We start from the raw sequence: 22265 nt of genomic DNA, 5'->3' as shown, positions 1-22265 counted from the left end.
GCATAGGGTTGCAAAGGTATGAGATTTTCACGATACAAAAACCATCAATTTCACAGTATTACATTATTACACAACGGTTAGAATTATTAGTATTATTACTCTCATTATTAGTTACAATGACCCCTCAAAGGAGTGAAAACAGACCTTTTGGGGGCTCAACAGTCACCGCTAACTGAAATTCCATCTCTTCGTCCTCCTCCTGATCGAACTGTGAGGAAGGTGTGTGTGTATGGAGTTAGATTTGTGGCTTTATTACGTGCAAGAAAATAAATGATATTAAAAAAAGGAAACGTAACTGTCGATTGTCAATTTCACTGTTAACTGACTGGTTTCCCAATAAACATATTTGGAAACAGAAAATAAATGATATGAGAGGAAAAAAAATGTTTGAGAGAAAAAAAAATATTTGAGAGAAAAAGTTTTCACACTGATAGCAAAAAATAACATTTGAGACTAAAAAAAAGTTTTGAGATAAAGTATTTTGCCAAGACGATCCTCACCTAGCTGTCAATTCGATTGAGACTGGCCAATAAGAACGTGGCCCTGCCCATGACATTATTTTCGCAGCAAAGCAAAATCCTGACACGAAAGCAAAGACTTAGGTTTAGAGAGAGAGAAGAAAAATGTTTTGAGAGAAACAATTTTTTTGAGAGAAAATGTTTTCACACAAAAAAAATATTTGAGAGTAAAGAAAGTTTTTTGAGAGAGAGGGTTTTTTTCTCGGAAATCATTTTTTTAAATCTCACATTATTTGTTTTATATTCTATGACAAAACACTTTCTCTCAAAACTTTTTTAGTCTCAAATATTATTATTTTTTGTTCAGTGTGAAAACTTTTTCTCTCAAACATTTTTTTTCTCTCATATCATTTATTTTCTCGCATGTAGTAAAGACACAAATCTAACTCCATATGTGTGGAGCCAGCAGTCCGCTGTCACTCTATGCAGCGCTATATTCAAACCTGTCCAATTTATAACAGTGCAATTAAATGCAAAGGATTTGATTTTAATTGTACACTGCTCAAATATTCTGTTTCACTGGGAAATACATACATCATAGTGCAGAAGCTAAAGATGCTCTAACTTCTGTTTCATTTTAAAACATTTAAAACTTAACTTTTAAGTGCACAGGGTTAGATATGATATAACTGACATGACACAGGCCCAAACAGCGTGTGTCGTATGTCAAGAAAGTAAAGCTCACTGTTCAAACTGAGCCACGACTGAAAACATGAATACAATGCTGTAGAGAACATCATAACTTTGAACTGACTACTTTTGCTTTTCTGCTGCGTATTGTGAAATAAAATGTGTTTAAAAGTGCAGAACACATTTTACACAATGTCCATTACGTTTTAAACTTTATTATCACCAGCATTTTTGTTTCTCGGCTAACAAATCCATTTAAAAATCTGTAACCACTTCCAGCTGAAGAGGAAATCTTTTGATGAACATGGCTCTTGTTCTCATTCAGCAGCAGTGAAGTGTTGGTTCCCTGCTGTTCTAACTCATCAACTTGTGACACAATTACAACAAATGTTGGAATACATGAATATGTCGTGGTGAGATGTTGACATCTTGCAGAGTCATATTAGCAGCAGAGCTAACGAAGAACACAAGTGTGTCTGTATCAGTGATCAACCGCCTCAGCATCTATCCAGCAAATCAGACTTTACTCACTATTCTCACACATCTGATGACTCACACAGCTTCAGAACAACAGTGTGAGGAGGACGACAACGACAGAAATGGGATGAAGTCAGAAATCTCAGTCAGTGAGACAACTGTTCCACTTCAAGCTGGTGAGGAAGAGGAAGTCAACAGCTTAGGATAGCTTCACAACACATCTGTGTTACTAAATCATTGGAGCTGCAAGTTAACTTTGAAACTAGGGTTACCAGCTGTGATATCTTTCTATGTCAACAAACTATATAAGTCTATAAAATGTCAAATAACTGTGAAAAATGCCTGGATCACAATTCACAGAGCTCGAGAAGATCTTGTTTTGTGGAACAAACAGTTGAAAACAAAAAGATGTTCAGAGAAGAGCAGCAAATCTTTCTGTTTGAAAAGCTCAAACTCGCATCTAGACATTTTTTGATAAATGACTGAAAGGTTCTGTATGTGATATTCAGAGTATTAATATAGCAGCAAACCACTATTTCCTTTATAAAGACATTCTGGAGTAATGTCCTGAGCAGAGAATCAAGCAAGCTGCAAAGAAAAGTGCCGCGCTTTGAAGCCAATTTGACGTGGTGACTAAACCGTAGAATTACAATGTTCGGGTCATCACGTGTTGCAATGGGGCCCAAAAAGAATGCAGACAAAAATTGTGGACACAGCGCCTAAAAACACCATGCAGACAAAGCTCTTTCCCAAACTAAAGTTAATCTCACATTTCACATTCACTTGCTAGCACTTAAGGAGAGGATGGAGATGAAGAACGACGGGGAGTAGGCCCCGGACAGGTAGGTGCCAGTAGTTAGCATAGTTAGCTTGCTAAAGTATAGGCTTTCCATTACAAAAAAATGTAACATTCCTACAACAGTAGCTTGCAGTGTACGTACAAGTAGTAACCAAAAATTCCTATACCCTAAAAAAACAGGCTCTGCTTTGAGGAAAGAAATGCATTCAACATGTTCTTTTTGGGATGTTCAACAACTTCCTCCCTTTTTTTTCAATCAATCAATCATTTATTTGTCACATGGAATAACACAAGGTACAACATTGACATGTGATCCCATCAGCTCTTTAACTCGTTCACCAGGGCTGTGCCATATCAGCTTGTTCACAATAATACCGGAATATTCTCTCATATCATGTGAAAAACTCATATTGTGATACTCCCGATATTTAGACTGTTACCCACGGCAACAACAAGCATGTCTGAAACTGAAATTATTAGTGACTCTGCAGTGGTTCCAAAAAGAGGAGCAGCTTCAGTAGTGTGGAATAAACTGTAGCATCCTGAATATTTTACTTCTCTTAGCGCTCAGAGGGAACTCATTCAGCGGCTCCTCTGGCAGCAGCACAGCGTCTCTCCCTCTCCTCTCTCATGTCGTCAAGTAATTCTGTCATTAACCTTTGGTAATGTAAACCTGTTGTTGTTCACAAACTAAAGAAATGAGAGATCATTTCAGTTTTTACTGAATATTTGAAGGCAAACTGTAAAATTAGACGTATATATTTGTCATATCGTCAAGAATATCCTTATCGCAAAAATACCCTAAAATATCGTGATATTTTTCAGGGCCATATCGCCCAGCCCTATTGTTCAATGTTCACTATAATTTAGTCGGGGGTTTTTTGTGTTGTCTTACATTGTTGACTTATGATTTTTGGTTCTGTCTCTGGATGGTTCTGGTAATTCATGTTTCTAGATGTGAAGTGATTTAACTGTCTACACATCCCAACCTAAACAAGATGGATAAATGGTCGTTGGTCCAGAACACGGGCAGTGCTGCTTTGCAGCCACCTCTGAGCAGCATATGGCAGTGATCCACAGCAGGAACGGGACAACACCTGACATTCCCACCACACCAGTCCTTATTCACCATAAACACACTCTCCCTTCTCTCCCACAGTCCTCTGCTCTGTTAGATATAGGGTACATAGAAAAAGAGTCACATGGTTGAACAGTGCTGTTCAGGATTTAGCCAAGTTTTGGTGAATCAAAGGATTTTACGTTTCCTGATATCCAATTGGAAACGGATGCATCACGGAGGTTGTCAGATTTATTTTCCAATGCCTGCACAATGGCTAGCAGGGTGCTAGTTCAGCTGGTGCCCATCCTCACCTTGATGTTAAGTGATGTTTACATTTGAAAACCTCGACCTGGCTAGCGAGCAGAAGTCAGCGGGAGAAGAGTTAACGGACACGTCACCACCGTCCCAAGCCAAAGCTTGCAAAATAAACATAAGAGCATAAATTTAGCGCAAATTTAGTAGAGCTGACAGAGAGGTGATTGGAAATGTCAGTGTAGTACGGCGGCTACATCAGACAACAACTGTCCAGTTGGATCCATTTGCAAATCACATGCTCAATGCAACACACACACACACACAGAGCTACAGATTTATAAGAGCCTGCAGACTACCTTGTATCTGCATGTGTGAAGGCAGCGTTAGACCTCGATGATACACACAATGTGTTGTGGTGAGAAATATTTAATGTAAACAGAAACTTTGTTTGTTTAAATGACGACTCTATGCTCCATGACCAAAGACACAGGGGTGGTGGTGGTTTAACAGGTCAACCATTAAACATAAGGTCTGTGGCTTGTGACCAACCTCCACCTGTCCACGTGTTAAAATGTCCTTGAGCAAGTCACTGAACTCCTTATTACTCCAAAAGTCACTTAAAAAAGTGTAACACAGGGTAACCTGCCCTCTTGTTCTCCTATCAACTCCAAGGCCTTTCACTTTGACTGATTTCCCATTGGTTTGCAGTTTAAATTGATTCCTTACTGTGCTTGGTCCCACCCAACATCCTGTTCAACAGGAAGTACATCACAATCAAGGGGTCTTTCATGACCCCAGACTTTACATATGTCACACAGGAACAGAATATAATTTCTAAAACCTGAAACAGGTTAACAGCGGAGTCTCCAACAACATAAACTCTGCAGTCAACAACAGTAATGCTGCTCCACATTCAAAGTTTATGACGTTTTTGTGTTTCTCAAAAATCCAGTTTCAGCACCCCACTTTCCAAAGCGCCCTGAACTGCGTGTGAACTCTGAGTTTTGATCTTAAACAGGCCAGAGAGCTGCTCGGGGCAGTTTCTCTGAGAGGGCCGTTAGGACTGAATTACAAGCGCACACAGAGGTGCAATAAACAATTCGGGGACTTGTGGGGGCCGGAGAGGAAGGAACCAGAGTATTAGGTCATCCTCTGTAAGCTCATAGTGCCACAGAGAAACTTCCCCCTGCCTGCCAGCCAAAAGCCCTGAGCTCAGACCAGACAAACACACCTCCAACACACACACTCATACACACACACACAAACACTAAAATCACTGTGGGAAATAACACACCAGCCAAGTGCAGCTCAGACTGGGCTGCAGCTCTGCAAAGCCTGCCTGCTCTGCTCGCCGTCTGGCAGGTAAACAACCATTGTTTGGAGGTGCTGTTCTTCAAACTGGCAGGGTGGTTTAGGCCATGTCCACACTGAGCTGTATAAAAACACATCTTTCCTGACTGAGGCCGGTCTGTGTTTTTTGACAGTGACTTCATGTGAACACTGGTCTCGTGTTGTAGTGTGCCAGGAAAACAAAGTGCTTACAAAATAATGACACAAGCCTGGTAAAAACTTTCCATCACCTCTGATGCGCTCTGTGACTGCTCTTTTTGAATGTCAGTAAAGCTAATCACAAAAGGCAGTTGTTGGTGTTATGAGCCAGATTTTTGTTGTTGTTGTCTGTTTCAGACAACTTCTATATTTGAAAAATAGTGATTTCACCAATATCTTGGGCAGCAACACTTGTTAACAGGAGGGCTTTCAATGGGAAGAACTTGAGTGCATGGACAGATATAATGAAATTACATTATAAGTGACCATATGAGTGACTAACGACTGAAAAATGCAGAAGAGATTTAGCCGTTTTCCTGTTGTTTTTGCATTTCAGCATGAACAGAACTTTTCAAAAACAACAGCTGTGTTTGAACTTCACACTACATACTAATCCTACCCAAGATTCAAGTAATACTTCACCCACGAAACGACCATTTGTAAATCTATTAGTCAATGTATAAAGTGTGTTCCCACTGATATATTTACAAAATGAAGTATGTTTAAAGGTATAATTATTACTAATGCCCCATGATGCAATGCACAAATGAAATGGAGAAGCAGCTTAGTCGTGAAAGAGATGTGGATGATTGTGGGGAAGGGCTCAAGGACCATCTCAGGAAACCTATTTAAGCTATTTATTTAAGCTTTCTTATTTTATTTACCAGCACAGCTGCAGCAGAGGCAGTAGAGCTGCAACAATAAATTGATTAAATGATTAAAAACTATTAAATTAATCCCTAAAACAAAACATTTGACGATGTCATCTTGGTCTTTGGTAAACAATGATCAATATTTTTGATGATTTTTGACATTTTATAGACCAGACAACTAATCCATTAATCAAGAAAATAATCATTAGATTAGTCATGAATCAACATAATCATTAGGCGAAGCTTTAATAGCCAGTAGCATGTTTGTCCATGCAAATCCTTGATTTTTTAATTCATATGTATATATCAGTATAAAATGAAGTGTGGTAATTTTTTCTTGTAAAATCAGGGCTTCAAACTCATAAAAGTGACAATGCTGAGCCCCTGTAGAAGGATTCAGAGACTTTGCCTTGTGGCATGAAATGTTTACAATTTCAGCTCCTAAAATGTTTGTATGTAAAATAAGTGTATTTGTTGGGGACTATTTTCAGCAGCAGATTAATCCACATTTGGTGCTCCAGTGAGTATTTGTGGCAGCAGGATGGTGTATGGGTCTAAGTCAGCGTGTGTGTGTGTGTGTGTGTGTGTGTGTGTGTGTTCATGGTAATGATGGAACATGTCATGAAGTGCAACAGCAGCTGGGTTTCCATCCTAATGTGGCGCAAATTTTACCAAATTTTCAACCTTTTCCATTCACAACTGTGATGCAAATATTGGGAGTTGGTTCATCTAAATAAGCAATAGGGTGGCATCAATTTTCCAGTCAGGTGCCATTAAACCACAGCAGAATAATAGGGTGTAAAGAGATGACGAAATTGAGAGAGCATCGGTCAAACAAGGAAAAACAAAGGAAAACAACTGATGTAAAAAAAAAAAAAAAAAAAACAGAGAGCACACTGAACTATGAAAATATAGAGATATGAACAGCTAATTCTACAGCTGTGTGCTCTGGGAAGAGTTCTGGTAACAGGCCTGTGTGCACACATCAGCTGTTAAAAACCATCCAGAGACAATAAAGTGAGCTTGCAGTATCCTATGCAATGGCAGCACAAGTGGCAAACGTTATGGCAACACCACCACATTGTCCTCCATTCATCTGGGAACGTAAGCGCATCATTTGTTCACCAAATCTGTTTCCACTGCACATTGACCGTCTATAAATACTATAAATTTCCCCCTCACCCAAGTGTAAAAAAGTTTTTGCAATACTTAGAGATTTCCACTCAGTATTTTTTAACGCGCAAAATGAAAATGAAATGAATGAACTGGCTCCATTCAGGATTCTTGGAACCTTGGTGCTATCGGACCAACTATTGATGAGACTGCTGATTTCTCACTTGACTTTTCCATTCTCTTTTTCCACCACTTGTCCACTGATGTTGTCACAGCTCACCACTTCAGGTCAAGGGAAACCTGCTATATTTTGGTTCCAATTTAGAACCACCTTTCCAGCTTCTGAACCAGTTTAAATGCAATCAAAACGCTCTGAACGGTTCAAAATTAGGTTCAGGAACCAAAATGGAACCAGTTCCATGTTGGTGGAAAGGGGTGCTAATGTAGCTCTTTGATGTGTTTTTAATCATTTCTGGACAACAGCTCTATGGCACAGAGGAAGAAGATAAATCAGGCTTTGACACACAGTATTTACTTACTTTTGTTTTTTTGTCTTTTTATGGGATTTGCTGACAGTAAGAAAAATACAGAATATCATCAGCTACGTCTAGAGCTGCTTTCAAACCGCTGTGCAGCAGCCGTCTCCTGTAAGAGCGTTCCCAAAAAAAGAAAATGGCGCCATTCCCCAAAATTTCAACATATTTGGACAATTTACCAGTTATCTGATGTTTAGTGGAAATTTTACCTGGGCCCAGTTTTTCTTCTGGTTGTCTTTACAACTCGCTAGCGCCATATTATACAACTCATATTCAGACACCAACATTATCGGCTCCTCCATCATGTCTTCTTCCTGCTTCTGCAATGCCCACCTCCTTCTATCTGATAGTTCAACACAGTGAAGCCGTCAACCACATCATACCCCTATCACTGTGTTCGAAACAGCTTCCCCTCTGCTGTTTAATGGCTCGGTTATGCTTTTTGCATGGATGGATGCATGGAGACTAGCTGACGCGGGATCCTGACAAGGAAAAGTTTAGATCTTTTATGCCTCGTTTGGTTTCTCCTCACAGCAAACCAATGTTCTTCCAAACTGTGTGGGGGCAATGCATCGAAAACATGTCTACAGCATGGTTCTCCACACATTCCCGCCTGCGAATTTGTGAATCCTAGGACAGTGGAGGCATGACAATCCCACTCCTTTTGCCTTACTCTGCATCTGATTGGCTTACCCTGACATTCCTAACCTAACCCTTAACAATCCCACTCCTCTTGCCTCCTCTACTAGCCAATCAGAGTAGAAGTAGGGCGGGTCATGCCTTCACTATCCTTGGATTCACGGATTTGCTCCCTGTCAATGTAATTAGAAAATGTCAGATGTGCACAGACAGGTGAGAACGTGTTACATGGGCCCCCTGCAACGGGCCACGTCTGATGATGTGATGTCAGTCTGGCCATGCGGACACTTGCAGCCATTGCTTATACGTCCAGTAAAAACTAAGCATTACCCTCACTGAATGACTGGAGGTGGCAAGTTACCCTGCAGCAGTGTGAAAGCTCCTTCATTCAGTAAAAAACAAAAAAACATAGCTTAGCTGTTTTAGATGAAAACATGAACCCTCCTCACCTCTTTTCTGGACCCAGCCTTCCTTGACGACGTTCTGGTCGCTCATGGTGGCTTCTCCTCGTCACCTGTTCTCCCAGTTCTCCCAGTGTGGTGACTGTGAAGGGACAGTTGTTGGGGAGGGTGGGGCGGCGGGACAGTTTGTTTGGCTGCAGCTCAGTCAGCCTTCTGTCTGAACGCCGCTTGACCTCCGACCTCCAACCTACCTGCGCCCACGCTCACCTCTGATCTGTTAACTTGTTCCCCACTGAGTCCGTAATGTCTCCCTCTCTTCCTCTCTTTCCCACAATCACTTCCTCTTTCCTCCTCTCACCCCGCCGACCCGACCTGACGTTCTCTTGCTGTCTGCTGTTTCTCCCCCTCCTAGACTTCCACACCTTTATTCTTTTCTTTACTCCCCTCTTTCTCTCCCTCCCTCCTTCCTTCTGTTACTCTATTTGTTTTCCTCACTCCCTCGTTCTCTCAAACTTCTTCTTCTTCTTCTGTGTTCAGGCGCTCCAGCGGTGAGTCAGCCTGGAAGGAAACGGAGGCAGAGAAAGGAGAGAAGGCAGAAAAAAAAACATACAGAGCAGGTCAGTGGATAGTTTCCTTAACACAGCAAACACAGCAGGCTGCCACTTATTGTTCAGAGCCTTAAACACACTTCCTGCCTCCTTACCTCCTTCTACCCTTCCTCCTTGCCTCCTCACACTTTCTCCCTCTCCTCTCCTTCTTTAGTTCCCTCCCTTCTTCATGAACTCCATCCTTGCCTCCCTATTAAATCCCAACCTTGGCCTCGGATCCCAGTCTGGTACCCACTGTCCCAAAAATCAACATTAATATCCTCACATTTATCCCTTAATGCTTACACGGCCACTGGACAATGTATTTACATTTCCACTTCACACTACTCGACTCACACTGTAGTATCAGACCTTCATTGAGCTAAAAACCTCAAAATGCATCTTGATATTACACAAACTTGCTGCCGCTATGGGGTAGTATGTGTGACACAAAATATTCATACACAAATGTATATGTATGAGGCAGAAATAAAACAATAAAGATTATCGATAAGCTGCAAAAATCAAATGTACACAATTTCTGTGGGTTTTTACATTCCACTTTGTATTGGAACACCTGCACAACAATTTCCCTTGACATAAATAAAATTTTATCTCAAGTGTATATTTCTGTTGCTTGAAAAGTCTTAACCTGACCAACTTCTTTCTGGAAGCTTTGTCCCAATTTATGTCTGTCTGTCTCTGAAATAATGACACGTTCAGGTTGCTTCCTTTAAGTTAAAGGTTCTGTGTACCACTACATCTTAGCTTTACTTTAAAACTTTGCTGACACTCGTAAGCAGCACTCGTAATAGAGCTGGGCAATATGGGTTGAATCAGTATCTTATATTTACAGAGATTTTGCTGTATATTACAATATGCAAAATGTCTGCAAAGAGGTTCAAAGCAGTTAATAAGCGCCACTGTTGTGCATTACATGAAACAAAACTCGTTTCAACTAGGGCTGAATGATTTTCAAAAAATATCTAATTGCGATTATTTTGACTGATATTGCTATTGCTATATGATTTGTGTTATTAAAGGGAATGATAACCTTAACGTCATTATTCAAATTTATATCTAAAAACATTAAAATGATTATGTTGTGACTTTTTGAGGGGATCGGTACCAAACAAGGATGTTTTCTGAAAGCTGTAGTTGGTAAATATATTTATATGGGAAGCTGACTTAGCTTGCTAACTTTGGGGCTAACTCCGGTCACTTTAAACAGCAGGTGGCAAGCAAGACACAAGAACCTTTCTTAGGTCTTGAGGAGTTGTTGCATTTATTCACTGACAAACAGCCTAAACTGTTCACACACTGCACTGCTATGTTTGACTTCATATTCTCTGCTGCGGTCACGAAGACTGTATATAAAGATGGACGATGCGTCTCCTCTTCCCCTCACTGTATAGAAGTTAAGCTTAAGTATTCCGGATATGGCCGCTGCCATCTTGCTCTAGTGACGTCAGAGCCAGAGTCCACGCAGTAGCTACCTCCACGGTATCAAGTCCATACACCTGTCCGACCAACCTGGTGCAGCACCACTGAATGCGAGCCCACTGATTGGCTCCCACAGCTGTCTATCATGTTGTAAAACACCCATTTTTATAGCACTAAATAACTAATTAAATTCAAACTTATCAGAAAAACAAACACTTGTCCAGGCAGCAGGGTGATAAGAACTACCTTAAATGAAAGCTTTGATCTTTTAGTTTGGCCCGTGTCCCATCCACTGACATGGAGAGGGCGAGCTTTACGACCTATACTGCAGCCAGACACCAGGGGGCGATGGAGATGTTTTGGCTTCACTTTTGGGGAGCGGACATGTCGTCCATCTTTATATAAAGTCTACGTGCGGTTGCAACAGCCTAACTGTCACCATCACCAGAACACACACGTCCGCTCTCCCCACTCGCACCTTGTCTTGCTACGTACACAATGGGGCATCGAAATGAGACACCGAAATCTTCATTAAGATTCAGTCTAGTAGGTACCAGTCATTTAGGAACCGAAGCCTTGTTGGCACTGGATTTCGGTACCCAACCCTATTCCTTACAATTTCTACCCACAAAGTCTTTTTTAAAAAACAGAGGGGTGATGTGTCATGACCTGCTGTTTACAGCTTGCGCAGAAACTTCTGTTTGGACTTAAGGGGGGAGAGACCAAGCACAGTAGTAGTTTTATCTAAATTATCTTGTTTTGAAAACCGAGGGAAGTCAAAATCGTAATTGAAAATAAAATCTGATTAATCTCCCAGCTCTTCTTCCCACACATTTATTTGTGACAGTCTAACACGATTAAAACATCTGCAACCACATTCTGATATTCTATTTTTGGAGCCGGAGCGTTCATTAGGAGTGTTTTTGGAATATATATTATTTTCAGTTATTCATCGCTCCACACTCTTGCAGCACAGAGTGAACTTTGGGTACAAACGGAGCAGCAGAACGCCTGGGCAGTGAAAGTGAAACTTAACCGTTCATTGCGCTGGGTCTAAAAGCACAAACAGCTTCTCCTGTCTGAATTTAGAGAAGGGACACAGACTGATACACAAAACAAAAACAGAAAATTTGCCACCTTCGTGTAGTCTCTAACGCAGCTGTCAATCATGTCAATCGATGCTTGTGATCTGTCAAATATGAATCAAGACTCTGTTACTGCATTGCCTCTTTCTCGCCTCAAATTTTTTCAGAAACATATTTTAGTGTACTGTTTAGCTGTGAATGAGAATGACTGCTCTGAACGATGGGCAGGGCAGTTTTCAGCACCACTGTTTCCAACATGGTGAGAAATAGGCAATGCAGTAACAGAATTTTGATTCATATGTGATTAGTTTGACAGTTTGACTGCAGATCATGAGCAGTGACTGAAGTGACGATTGACAATGATGCAACAACTGCATTTCAGACTCCTCGGCTCTGATCAGTTGTTCTCCACGAGCCGTTGTGGATTCTAGCATCCTATGTCTTTAGAGGCAATAGGAGGAAGAGGAGGAGGAGGAACATGATTTGTTCACATACTGTCTGTCTCATGTACGCCTTTCAGAATGAACTGCCAGATTCAGCAAATATGACACAAAGTCATTTTCATAAGTTACCAACTGTATCTTTAAGTCAGTAGTATGTGATGTGTGCGCTGGAAAATCTCTGCAGCACGACAACATTTAATTTAAAATGTTTTTTGACACACATTTCACCTTTTACAGACATTGTGCCTCCTGCAACGTTGCAATTTTGATCAGATGTCCATTATATGTTAAGCCCTAGTGTAAACCAAAAACCTAAATTTGTCATGTTTGACACAGAGCTTTTTCAGAATCTTTACTATGAGCAACAGAACTGTGAACGACAACATATTATGATCAAATCATCAGGATGTGATTCTGCTAAAATTTGGTAAACAATCACACAAATGTCCCGCCCTATGATACGGTGACAAACGCCACTTTGACATACCTCTGTGTTTGAAAGCTGCTGTTCAATACGCCCCGCCTTTATGAATTTAGAGGTAAATGTTTTCCTGTTCACTATCACTGATGATTTATGAATGATTTTCTTGTAATATATCACACGCCTACTGCTGCATGTTACTGTATATATATCCAGCATCAATATCAGTCCATTGCTGTCTGTTATGTTCATTATTTGTTTCCACTAGACATATGAACATTGCACTTTACTGCTTATTTGCTCGTCTGGTTGGATTTTGTTGTCTTTTTGTATCTTATCACATGGGGCTCTAATCATAGGTCTATATCCTGTTACCCATTATAAGATAACCTTCATGCCCCACTCCTGCTGGTATCTTACAAGGACTTTAATAATAAAACATGATTTTTTTCTGAGTTAAACTGACTTTTCCCCTCAACATCATTTCATCATCTCCTCTTGGCCAGCATTCCCTCTACACTTTAATACATAATTGGCAATAATCACATTCCCTATAATGACTGTAGATCATATTTTGACATTTCAGCACCAAGCTTTAAAGATGCTGAGGATGTTGTGGAGGGCAGACTGGCCATGTTCCTTCACTGCACACCATCAAGGGGGACATCCAACGCTGGAAAACAAATGCGAGCCCTCCAATGACAACAAAAACAATGGCTGACAGGAGCAGCCGTTGTATATTTCAGAAGCCGGTTCAGAGCTGCGGCCCTCGGTGCCACCAAACAACCCCCCCTCCAACACCAATGTGTCTGATGTATTGGCCACGATTGAGTCCTTCACCGCACAACAAACAAACAAACAAATACTGAAACAACAGCTTTTGTTTCAAGGGCGTGTGGTGTCATTATCTTGTTACATAACAACATCCGCTTGGCGTGCTCCGTTATGTTTTAATGGACGAGGGGCGAATAAATGTGTCGCCGTTACTTCTGTACCGAGCAGCCGCTGGATAAAATAGCCCGGTGTGAAACGGCAGGGTCAGGGAGATGGTTGTGTAAGCCAGGCTGGCCTGTGATGGCTCGGCTCGGAGGATGCAAACTAGCCAGGGATGCTAGCGGGAGGAGGGGGGTGATGCTACCGCTAATGTTAGCCGGCTAGCTGGATGCCTGGCTGGAAGGCTGGTTAGCATAGCGGGCTAACTGACAGCCGCTGGCAGGCGGTGGAGCCGTGATGTTATTTACATGTTGGTGATGAAACAACTCCGGTTTGCCGGTTTTATTTATTCATCTCGGGACAGAGACGCGACGCTGTGTTTTTTGAAGGGATGGGAGACCAGGGAGGGGGAGGAAGAGGAGGAGGAGGAGGGGAGGGGAGAGGGGGGAGAAACGGGGAGGTTGGGGGTGTCGTTCATCACGGAGATGGGCCGAGGCCAGACGGACGGTACCGTTACCATTACGAGCCCTCCCCTCCCTTCTGCAGCAGCATCCCGGCGCCGCATCCCTCCCAGACCGGCGAATGACGAAGCAGCAGTGGTGGCAGCCCGCTAACGGCGGCTAGCTAGCATGCTAACCTCCGCTCCCACCCGCTCCGGGCTCGACACAAACCCGCTCCCAGTGCCCCCAAAACGACGACCCCAACCCCCGCTCCCTGCCTTCCTCCTTCCTCTCCCGGCCCATACAAACAACCCCCACTCCCACCCACAACACGTTATAGCATATTATCGTAATTATTTCACCTGGTAGTCGAAGAATGACAAGGATGCCCCCCTCCTCCTCCTCCTCCCTCCTCCTCCTCTATGGGCACTGGAGCATCCAACGGTCCCTCAGTGGTGAAAACAGGAGGAGGACAGCGATGGATCCATAGCCGCGGATTCCGAGTCCAGACCGTGGAAGCCGAAAAAGAGGAGGGTTTTTTATGTGTGTGTCCCAGACAGACAAGAGACTGCGGCGGCAGACAGACACACGGACGGACAGACAGACAGACCCGCTCGGCTCCTGCTCCCTCCGCAGCTCCGCCAGGAAACCTCGCTCGGCTCCGAGTCGGCACGTCACGTTCAGCCAGATCTGACTGGGAGGACTCCTGCTGCATTCACGGGCTGTCGGACACATGAGGGTTCATACGGTTCATACTGAAAACAGATCAAGCCAGCTGGGAAATGTGACAGAACCAGTGGTGGAAGAAGTATTCAGATATTTTACTCAAGTTAAATTACTAATACCAAACTGTAAAAATACTCCACTACCAGTCCCGCATTTAACATCTTACCTATTTTATTTTATTTTATTTTCCACTTTAATGTGCCACTTTTTATTTATTTAAGATAAGATAAGATAAGGAAAATTTACTTTAGAAGCAAGAGAAAAAAGGGGGAAAGTGATTGCATGCTAAATGGATAACAATATTACAAAAATAGAAATAAGATAAAGAGATAAAATAAGAATATTGTCAAATCTCTCTCTCTCTATATATATATTTATACACACCTTTTTCATGTACAGATGCTTTATATCCATGATTGATAGTTGCATATGATATTTTTTTTCTTGTAAAGATAATATTTTTAAAAAAAAAAAAAATTATTAATTTGTCAAACCACACAATCCCCCTCAGTATGAAGGGCTTGTGGTAGCACTCCTTCTTGCACTGTGGGTGCAAGAAGTTGCATTCTTTTACTTTCTCTATTTATCTGTACTATTCCTGTCTTTGTGTTGCTGCAACAGCTTAAATTCCCAAACAAAATCTTATGTAGTTTACATAATTCCATATTTATTCCAGGAAGGGGGGTGAAAAACTGTAACCAGGGCTGTCACATAAATGTTGTGGAGTAAAAAGTGCAATATTTCCTCTGAGATGTAGCGGAGTAGAAGGATAAATTAACATAAAATGGAAATACTCAAGTGAAGACCAAGTATCTCAGATTTACTTTAGTACATCTACTTATTTACATTCCACCACTGAAATATGGGGCAGCCAGGATTTTAGAAATACTGACGTCATGAGTCCACCCCACAACATCACCACTTGTAAATAACTTTGACCAGAAACCAAACAAGGTCTCTGTTTAAACTGCAACTTCACAAATTCCACTCTTCCCCTGCACACCTTTGATGTTTGCACCATATTTAATATAATATACTGCACCATGTTGTACTTAATCTGCACCACTTGTGCATTGTCTTTTGTTTCTACTTTATATTTTGTCCTATATTTTGCATCTTTGATATTTCATTTGTGTCAAACACTGTAGCACAGGGGTTTCAACGCATTTGACTGCATGATGTAGAGCTATGTTGAGTATGTGACAAATAAAAACTTAAAACTAAAAAGAAAGATAGTGTAGAAACTGATATTCTCAGAACCAATTAAATTAAGTTGTTTTCAATTTACTGTCACGTAAGACAAACGAAACAGCAAATATTCCCAATGGATAAGCTGGAACCAAATAATGTTTGGCATATTTGACCATAAAGATAAATGCTTATTGAAATAGTTGCAGAAACAAATGAAACTTAAATGGAAAAACTAAATTTTGAAAAATTCTTGGGAGTTGTCAAGGTTTGAGAGCTCAGCCCACCAAGAGTTTACAGTTCATGGTGGTGCAAATCTAATTCACATCCAAGCTGTTAATAGTGCAGAATCTGCATTTTATTTCTGGTATGAATTCTAAATATGCTATCTAGTTATAAAAAAGTTGAGGATTTTAACATGTGTGATGCAGCACAAGGTCACATGTGCTGCCTAAAAAACATCTGACCCTGATGGTGACTTACACTTGAGAATTTATAAATGAAAATAAAGATTTCAGCTTTACGTCGAGGAAGGATAGCCGACCTGCTAAAAGTTGATATAAAAGTGAATCATGTTTATGAATGTGAGGATATGAACAGCGCTGTTCGTTCTTCTGCAGGACTGAACCTGTTCTGTGCACATGATAATGCCGATGAGAAACCTTTATTGTTCCATGAGTTTGGTTTTGCATCACACCAGTATTGTTTGTTGCATCATGACATGTTTATGGGCTGCAACTGATAATTATTTTAAATTATCTGTATTTTTTTCTTGAGAATGAAGCTCATTCTTGACCTTGGAGAAACAGTAGATTGACAGAAGTTTAAGTCCACGTAGTAGCCTTTTCTTCTTGGGTTTTTACCCTTCACTTGTTATCTCACAGTCCTCATCAGCAGAGTAAGTTTCCATTCATGTGTGAAGACTATCAGATGCAATTGAAAGCTCCGGGTGAAAGTAAGAAGCAGCTGAAAGCTTCAGAGAAAGGCAGTAATTGACCCTTGATTTAAGACAATCTTGTCAGTTTATTTATTAAATTTTCCTGCTCCGACATCTCATGTCAAATTCAGAGAGAAATTAAGTGTACTGTAAGTGCTTCATCTGCCACATCTGTAAGACACTGGGTCCCTTTCTTTTTAATCTTATGCTGGGGAATTGGTTTTCCCTCCTACTGTCACAAATAAACATTATGTCATACTTTTAAGTGTGTTGTCTTACATTTGTAATTTGATTTACTTATTTATTTGCTGCCATTAGAGTGATGATGTAGCTGTCACTGTGTATCTGTTTTAAGTCAGGTCACAGTTATCAATATAGTTTTTAAGATAAAGTATTTATTTTGGTGAATTGTTCTACTGTTGTTGTACTGAGGACAGTAGGCACTTTCTTTAATCGATTGGTAACATTAACAATTAATTAATTACTCGGGATTTTATGAAAACTTTGCTAAATGTTTTTTTTCCTCAATTAAAGCTCACAGCAACATATTGCATATTCTCTGACAGCATTGCATCCTATGAAACATACAAAGATGTAGAGGCCTGGACAAAGTTTCCAATGTCGCCGGCGCGCTCTTCTTCTAGACCCCAAGATGGCCGCCTTGTCATAAAATAGTTTGTTTGCTAATGTCATTAAAACACGCTTTCAAAAGACAAAATGCTACTGATAATTACAATATAATAGGAGACTGCACATTGTTGATACTTCAGAATCAGATCTTAATGTGTCGATTAAATTTCACATATTCGATCAAATTCTTAATGACCAATTACTCGATTGTCGATTTATTTTTATCGTACATTATATACAGTGTATATTGTGCGTATGTGTGTCTATGAATATATTCTAGTGATACTATACTGATGTCTAAAAATCCAAAGTGACCTCTTGAAAACCCAGTAAACAAAACTGGAACCAAAAGAAAAATGAATTAATTGTTCAGTTAATAAAATGTCAGAAAAAATAAAGCGGGGAAAAAAATGCCGTTTGCAGTCTCTCAGAGCAAAAGATGATTTGTTGATACAATAATTTCAGTCACACCAACATTACAAAATCCAAATATATTCTGTTCACAACAACATAAGAGAAAGAAAAGAAAGAAATCTTCACATCTCAAAAAGCTGGAATCAGATGTTTTTTCCTGCCTGAAAATCAATCAGTCAGTTCTAGATCAGTTTTCTGCTGATCATCTAATCTGTTCATCGACTAATGATCTGAGCTCCACGTTTCCAGCACGTGTCTTGATTGACTGTATGTCTCTTTACCATGTCTGAGTCTGTACAGTATGTTCCCTCACACTGTGAAGCGGGATTTTACGGGGGGTACGTGAATGCAGCATCTCTCTCCTCATGGCATCCAGGGCTTTTGTTGGTCCCCGGCTTTTGTTGTCTCTCCCTCCCTCTCTCTCTCTCTCTGCTGGATTTATGTGTCCAGACTCACTTCAGTTATAATTCACTTCCCTCTGCTGCACAGCAGATACCAGCCCTTATTATTCATCCACTGGAGTGACACTCAAACCAACCATGTGGACATTTTTGCATGTTGACAATTATTTCTTCCAGCCTTTAATACTGTTATTAATTTACTCAGGCTTACCTAAATGTATAGCACCCCCTCCCTTCCTCCCTCCCTCCCCAACCTTCCTGTGAATAGATGCTTTGTTTGAGGATCCTGGTCCCAGTCTGGCTGCAGGCCTACATAGACGGGACCACTGCTGCTGCTGCTGCTGCTGCTTTGCATTAATCAAATACAGTCTGAGAAATATCAATTCAGGCCCACTTAACAGGTCTGTTCTGCCGGGGTCAGCTATGAAATGAGACAGTTATCATTCAGAGGTGTCTGTTAACTGTCAGCGAATGACAAATGTTGTCATCACGCAGAAAAATTACCAAAAAATGTAATTCAACAATATCAGACAGGAATAAAGTGATGTTAAAATGAAAACCAATAATCCTGATGTTATTGATTAATCACTTCTAAATGATTTCTAAGAGACTTATTAATTATTTTCTGTTTTATATCTTTTAATTTGGATTTTTGTGTGTGTGTCAGACAAGACAAGCACTTTACAGACACCAAATTTTTAAGTTTGACATTTTGTCGACCATAAAATTAAGTTGTGGGCAGTGGTTAGAGTTGTCGCCTCACAGAAAGTGGGTTCCTGGTTTGAACCCAGGTTTGGGGAGCCCATCTGTGTGGAGTCTGCATATTCTCTCTGTGTCACCGTGGGTTTCCTCCAGGTGCTCCAGCTTCCTCCCACAGTCCAAAGACATGCAGGTTGTCCGTAGGTGTGAATGTGAGTGTGAATGGTTGTCTGTCTCTATGTGTCAGCCCTGTGATAGTCTGGTGACCTGTCCAGGGTGAACCCTGCCTCTCGCCCAGTGTCAAAGTCAAAGTAAAAGTCAGCTTTATTGTCAATTCTACAATATGTACAGGACATACAGAGGATCGAAATTGCTTTTCTCTTCAGACCCTCGGTGCAGACAGTACACTTGACATAACAACAGTGTCCAGTGGGATAGGCTCCAGCCCCCCTGCGACTCCCAGCAGCATAAGCGGTTACGGAAAATAATGAATGATTTCATTTTTTGGATTTGGAGGTTGAACCAAAGTTGGTGTCTTCATTTTTCTCCTCCACAGTTGAGGAGGAAATTTAAATTTTTGCCCTTTAAGTTTAGCCTTCTCACTTCCTGTGGGGTACATGTTAAGAGTCTAATGTCCTGTATGTTCAATATGAAGAAAATTAACACTTAGACAGTCTCAAAAACCAAAAGTCTGAACTCTCATTGGCACGAAGGAAGGAAAGTTCATTCATAATTAGCCTCTGGGGCTGAAAAATGAAGCCGATGTATATAGACGTGCCAAAAACTGCAGTTCCTCTAATGGCCACTTGAGGCTGGCTCCAAAAGCGAGTCAGTCCCTAAACAATGCCCAACTTTACAGCAGAAATAAACATGTTTACAGCCTGGTACAAAAAAACAGTTTTGGTCTCTTTAACTAGCTTCAACATTCATGACAACTGTACGGAGGCTGGATTTTTTATATAACTCAACCTTTTGGCGGAGGGCGGGGTCAGATTAGTGACAGGGTGTCTGGGAGGCATGGCCACAGTCTATGAGCCGGATCCACCCCTCACTCCTCCACAGCTCCAGTCTATCACCCAAATATGGTCACCTCTGACTCCTAAAATCCAAGATGGCACTAGCTGAAATGTCAAACTTACAGCTTTAAAATGGGAGTCCACAAACCAATGGATGACATCACAGTAGCCATGTTGATTATTTTTAGTCTCTGATATACATAGAAATAACCTTTAAAAATACATTGAGGAACAGGAGCCTTCTTTAACACATGTACCAAGTGTACGTCATAAAAACACACAATAGAAAATGAATAAAACCAACAAACAAAAAGTATAAAAGTAAAAATTAAACATTACAATAAACAATAAAGATTACAGTCAGGAATAAACAGAATGGGGTGCTGTGTACCCGTAAGTACTACAGCTGCATGGGTTTGAATCTGGCACGGGCCCTTTGCTTCATGTCATCCCCTCTCTTTGCCTTTCCTGTCCCTGTCCGAAAAAGAGTCTTTAAAAAAAATATAAAGAATCTTTAAAAGGAAAGACAAAAAATAGTGTCAGTTGTCTGGGGCAGTGGTTCTCAACTCGTGGGTTGCAGTCCAAAAGTGGGTCACAGGTCCATTCTGAATGGACCACAAGCAACTTGCGACATTTCAACTTTATAAAAAACACACTTAATATTGAAGTACAGTGAATGTCTGGCACAGAGCTTTGAATTTGAAGTGCCGTTTCCTGCTGTAGAGTGACTGACTAACAGACAGCTCCTTGACAGAGACAGAAAACTAGCTTGATGACACGGCCAAACTGTGTGGACCTTAAAATGATGACTTAACATAAATCTGGACCCCGTGGCTGGACCAGTTGGGAACCACTGGTCTAGGGAGCATGAAAGTGTGCGTGTTGCTGATATTTGTTTTGAACAGGATGAGTTTTCAACCAGATGGTGGTGCTTCTTAAAGTTTCTTATTTTTCTGTCCATAGTTAAGTGGTTCGTTCTACCTGTGGAGTATGGACAATGTTCACATTATCATGTATAATAATAAATGAAACAATGAAGAACACAGTAATGTCCTACAGTAACCATAGTAGCTATGTGTGTGTAAGACAGAGAGAGATCATGTTACTTGTGTCAGTTTCCTCTGTCGTCAGGCTGCAGTGTTGGGTTTCTCAGTCCTGGATCTCCTGCAGAGATAATACCTGCAGAAAAGAGAAGAAACACTGATATTAAAAAAACAAAGAGTAGAGGACAGTACACTTGGGAAGATTCAGGTACAGCCGAGTGGTCGAGTCTCCCAGGGAACCTTTTCAAATAACAATCCAACTGACTCCAGGTCAGCAGTTAGGGAGGACGTCTCTCTCATCTGCAGGTAAGACTACTGGAAGTCCTTCTGAGTAATAGAGGACATATGGGACACCTATTAGAGCAGACATAAATGACTTGATTTGATCTTGCAAAAAGTAAAAATATCTTTTGTCACAATAAAAGCTCATTATTAACTAGAAAAAAATAAGTTTTAAATTCATCTATGGTAAATAAGAAGAGGCTTGAATGTTGTGTCTATAGTTTGTTTATAATATCTTCTTCTGTGCAGTGGATCGTTTATGTGAACTTACATTTTTATTATTTCTGACCTCCTCAGAAAAGTACAACTACCAGTTGCTGTTTACAGAACTGCAGGCCGTTTCTTGTGTGACTGTTCAGGCTGCGGACTGATTTAATGGACTTGAACTCCTCTCAGTATTTATCTTGTTTTGACCTGGGCTTTTTTATTCTTTTACCTGCCACTAGACTTTGAGTCAACATTTTCTGCATGTCTTAACCATAGGTCCTAATATGACTACAAATCTAAACTCTCACTAGCAGCCTCTAGAGGCCCCAGTGATCATTACACACCAACAGATGAAAGCGTGGCAGAAGAAACCACATACTGATTATCTTTTTGTAAAGCCTCATAAGTTGTAAGGCTAAAAAATGAATGTGTCCTGAAGCTGATGTTTGTAAATGTTAGAAGGTCAAGGGGTTTACTGATGATGTAATTATTCCCTAAACCAGCACATGTAAAGGTGCTATACTGATCAGAAAACTATTGAACATTAAGTACAGAGCTTCATCTGTATCCATCCACAGGAAACCTCTCACACTGGAGCAGCTGTGGTCTCTGTCTGGACCAGGGGTCGGCAACCTTCACAATCAAAAGAATAAATAAAAAATCTGTCTGGAGCCACAAAGCATACTTGAGCCTTATAATGTAAGTAACACAGCCTAGTAAGTCTTAATTAGCACTGATATG

At 40.8% G+C, this 22265-nt stretch overlaps 1 protein-coding gene across 1 annotated transcript in view; it reads right to left on the bottom strand.

Annotated features, from left to right (window-relative positions):
• akt3b (v-akt murine thymoma viral oncogene homolog 3b) overlaps positions 1-14667 on the bottom strand; it is a 32948-nt gene extending 18281 nt beyond the window's left edge. Inside the window, exons 1-2 of the mRNA XM_033624742.2 lie at positions 14344-14667; positions 8678-9187 (exon numbers count right to left, since the gene is read on the bottom strand). Of these exons, the coding sequence (XP_033480633.1) occupies positions 8678-8723 (46 nt within the window). The 5' untranslated portion in view covers positions 8724-9187; positions 14344-14667. The remainder of the gene's footprint in view (positions 1-8677; positions 9188-14343) is intronic.
• Between the last annotated feature and the right edge of the window lie 7598 nt (positions 14668-22265).

This window comes from Epinephelus lanceolatus, chromosome 3, assembly GCF_041903045.1.
Source record: "Epinephelus lanceolatus isolate andai-2023 chromosome 3, ASM4190304v1, whole genome shotgun sequence".
In the NCBI taxonomy this organism is placed as follows: Eukaryota; Metazoa; Chordata; class Actinopteri; order Perciformes; family Serranidae; genus Epinephelus; species Epinephelus lanceolatus.
This window is presented reverse-complemented; position numbering and strand designations above follow the sequence as displayed.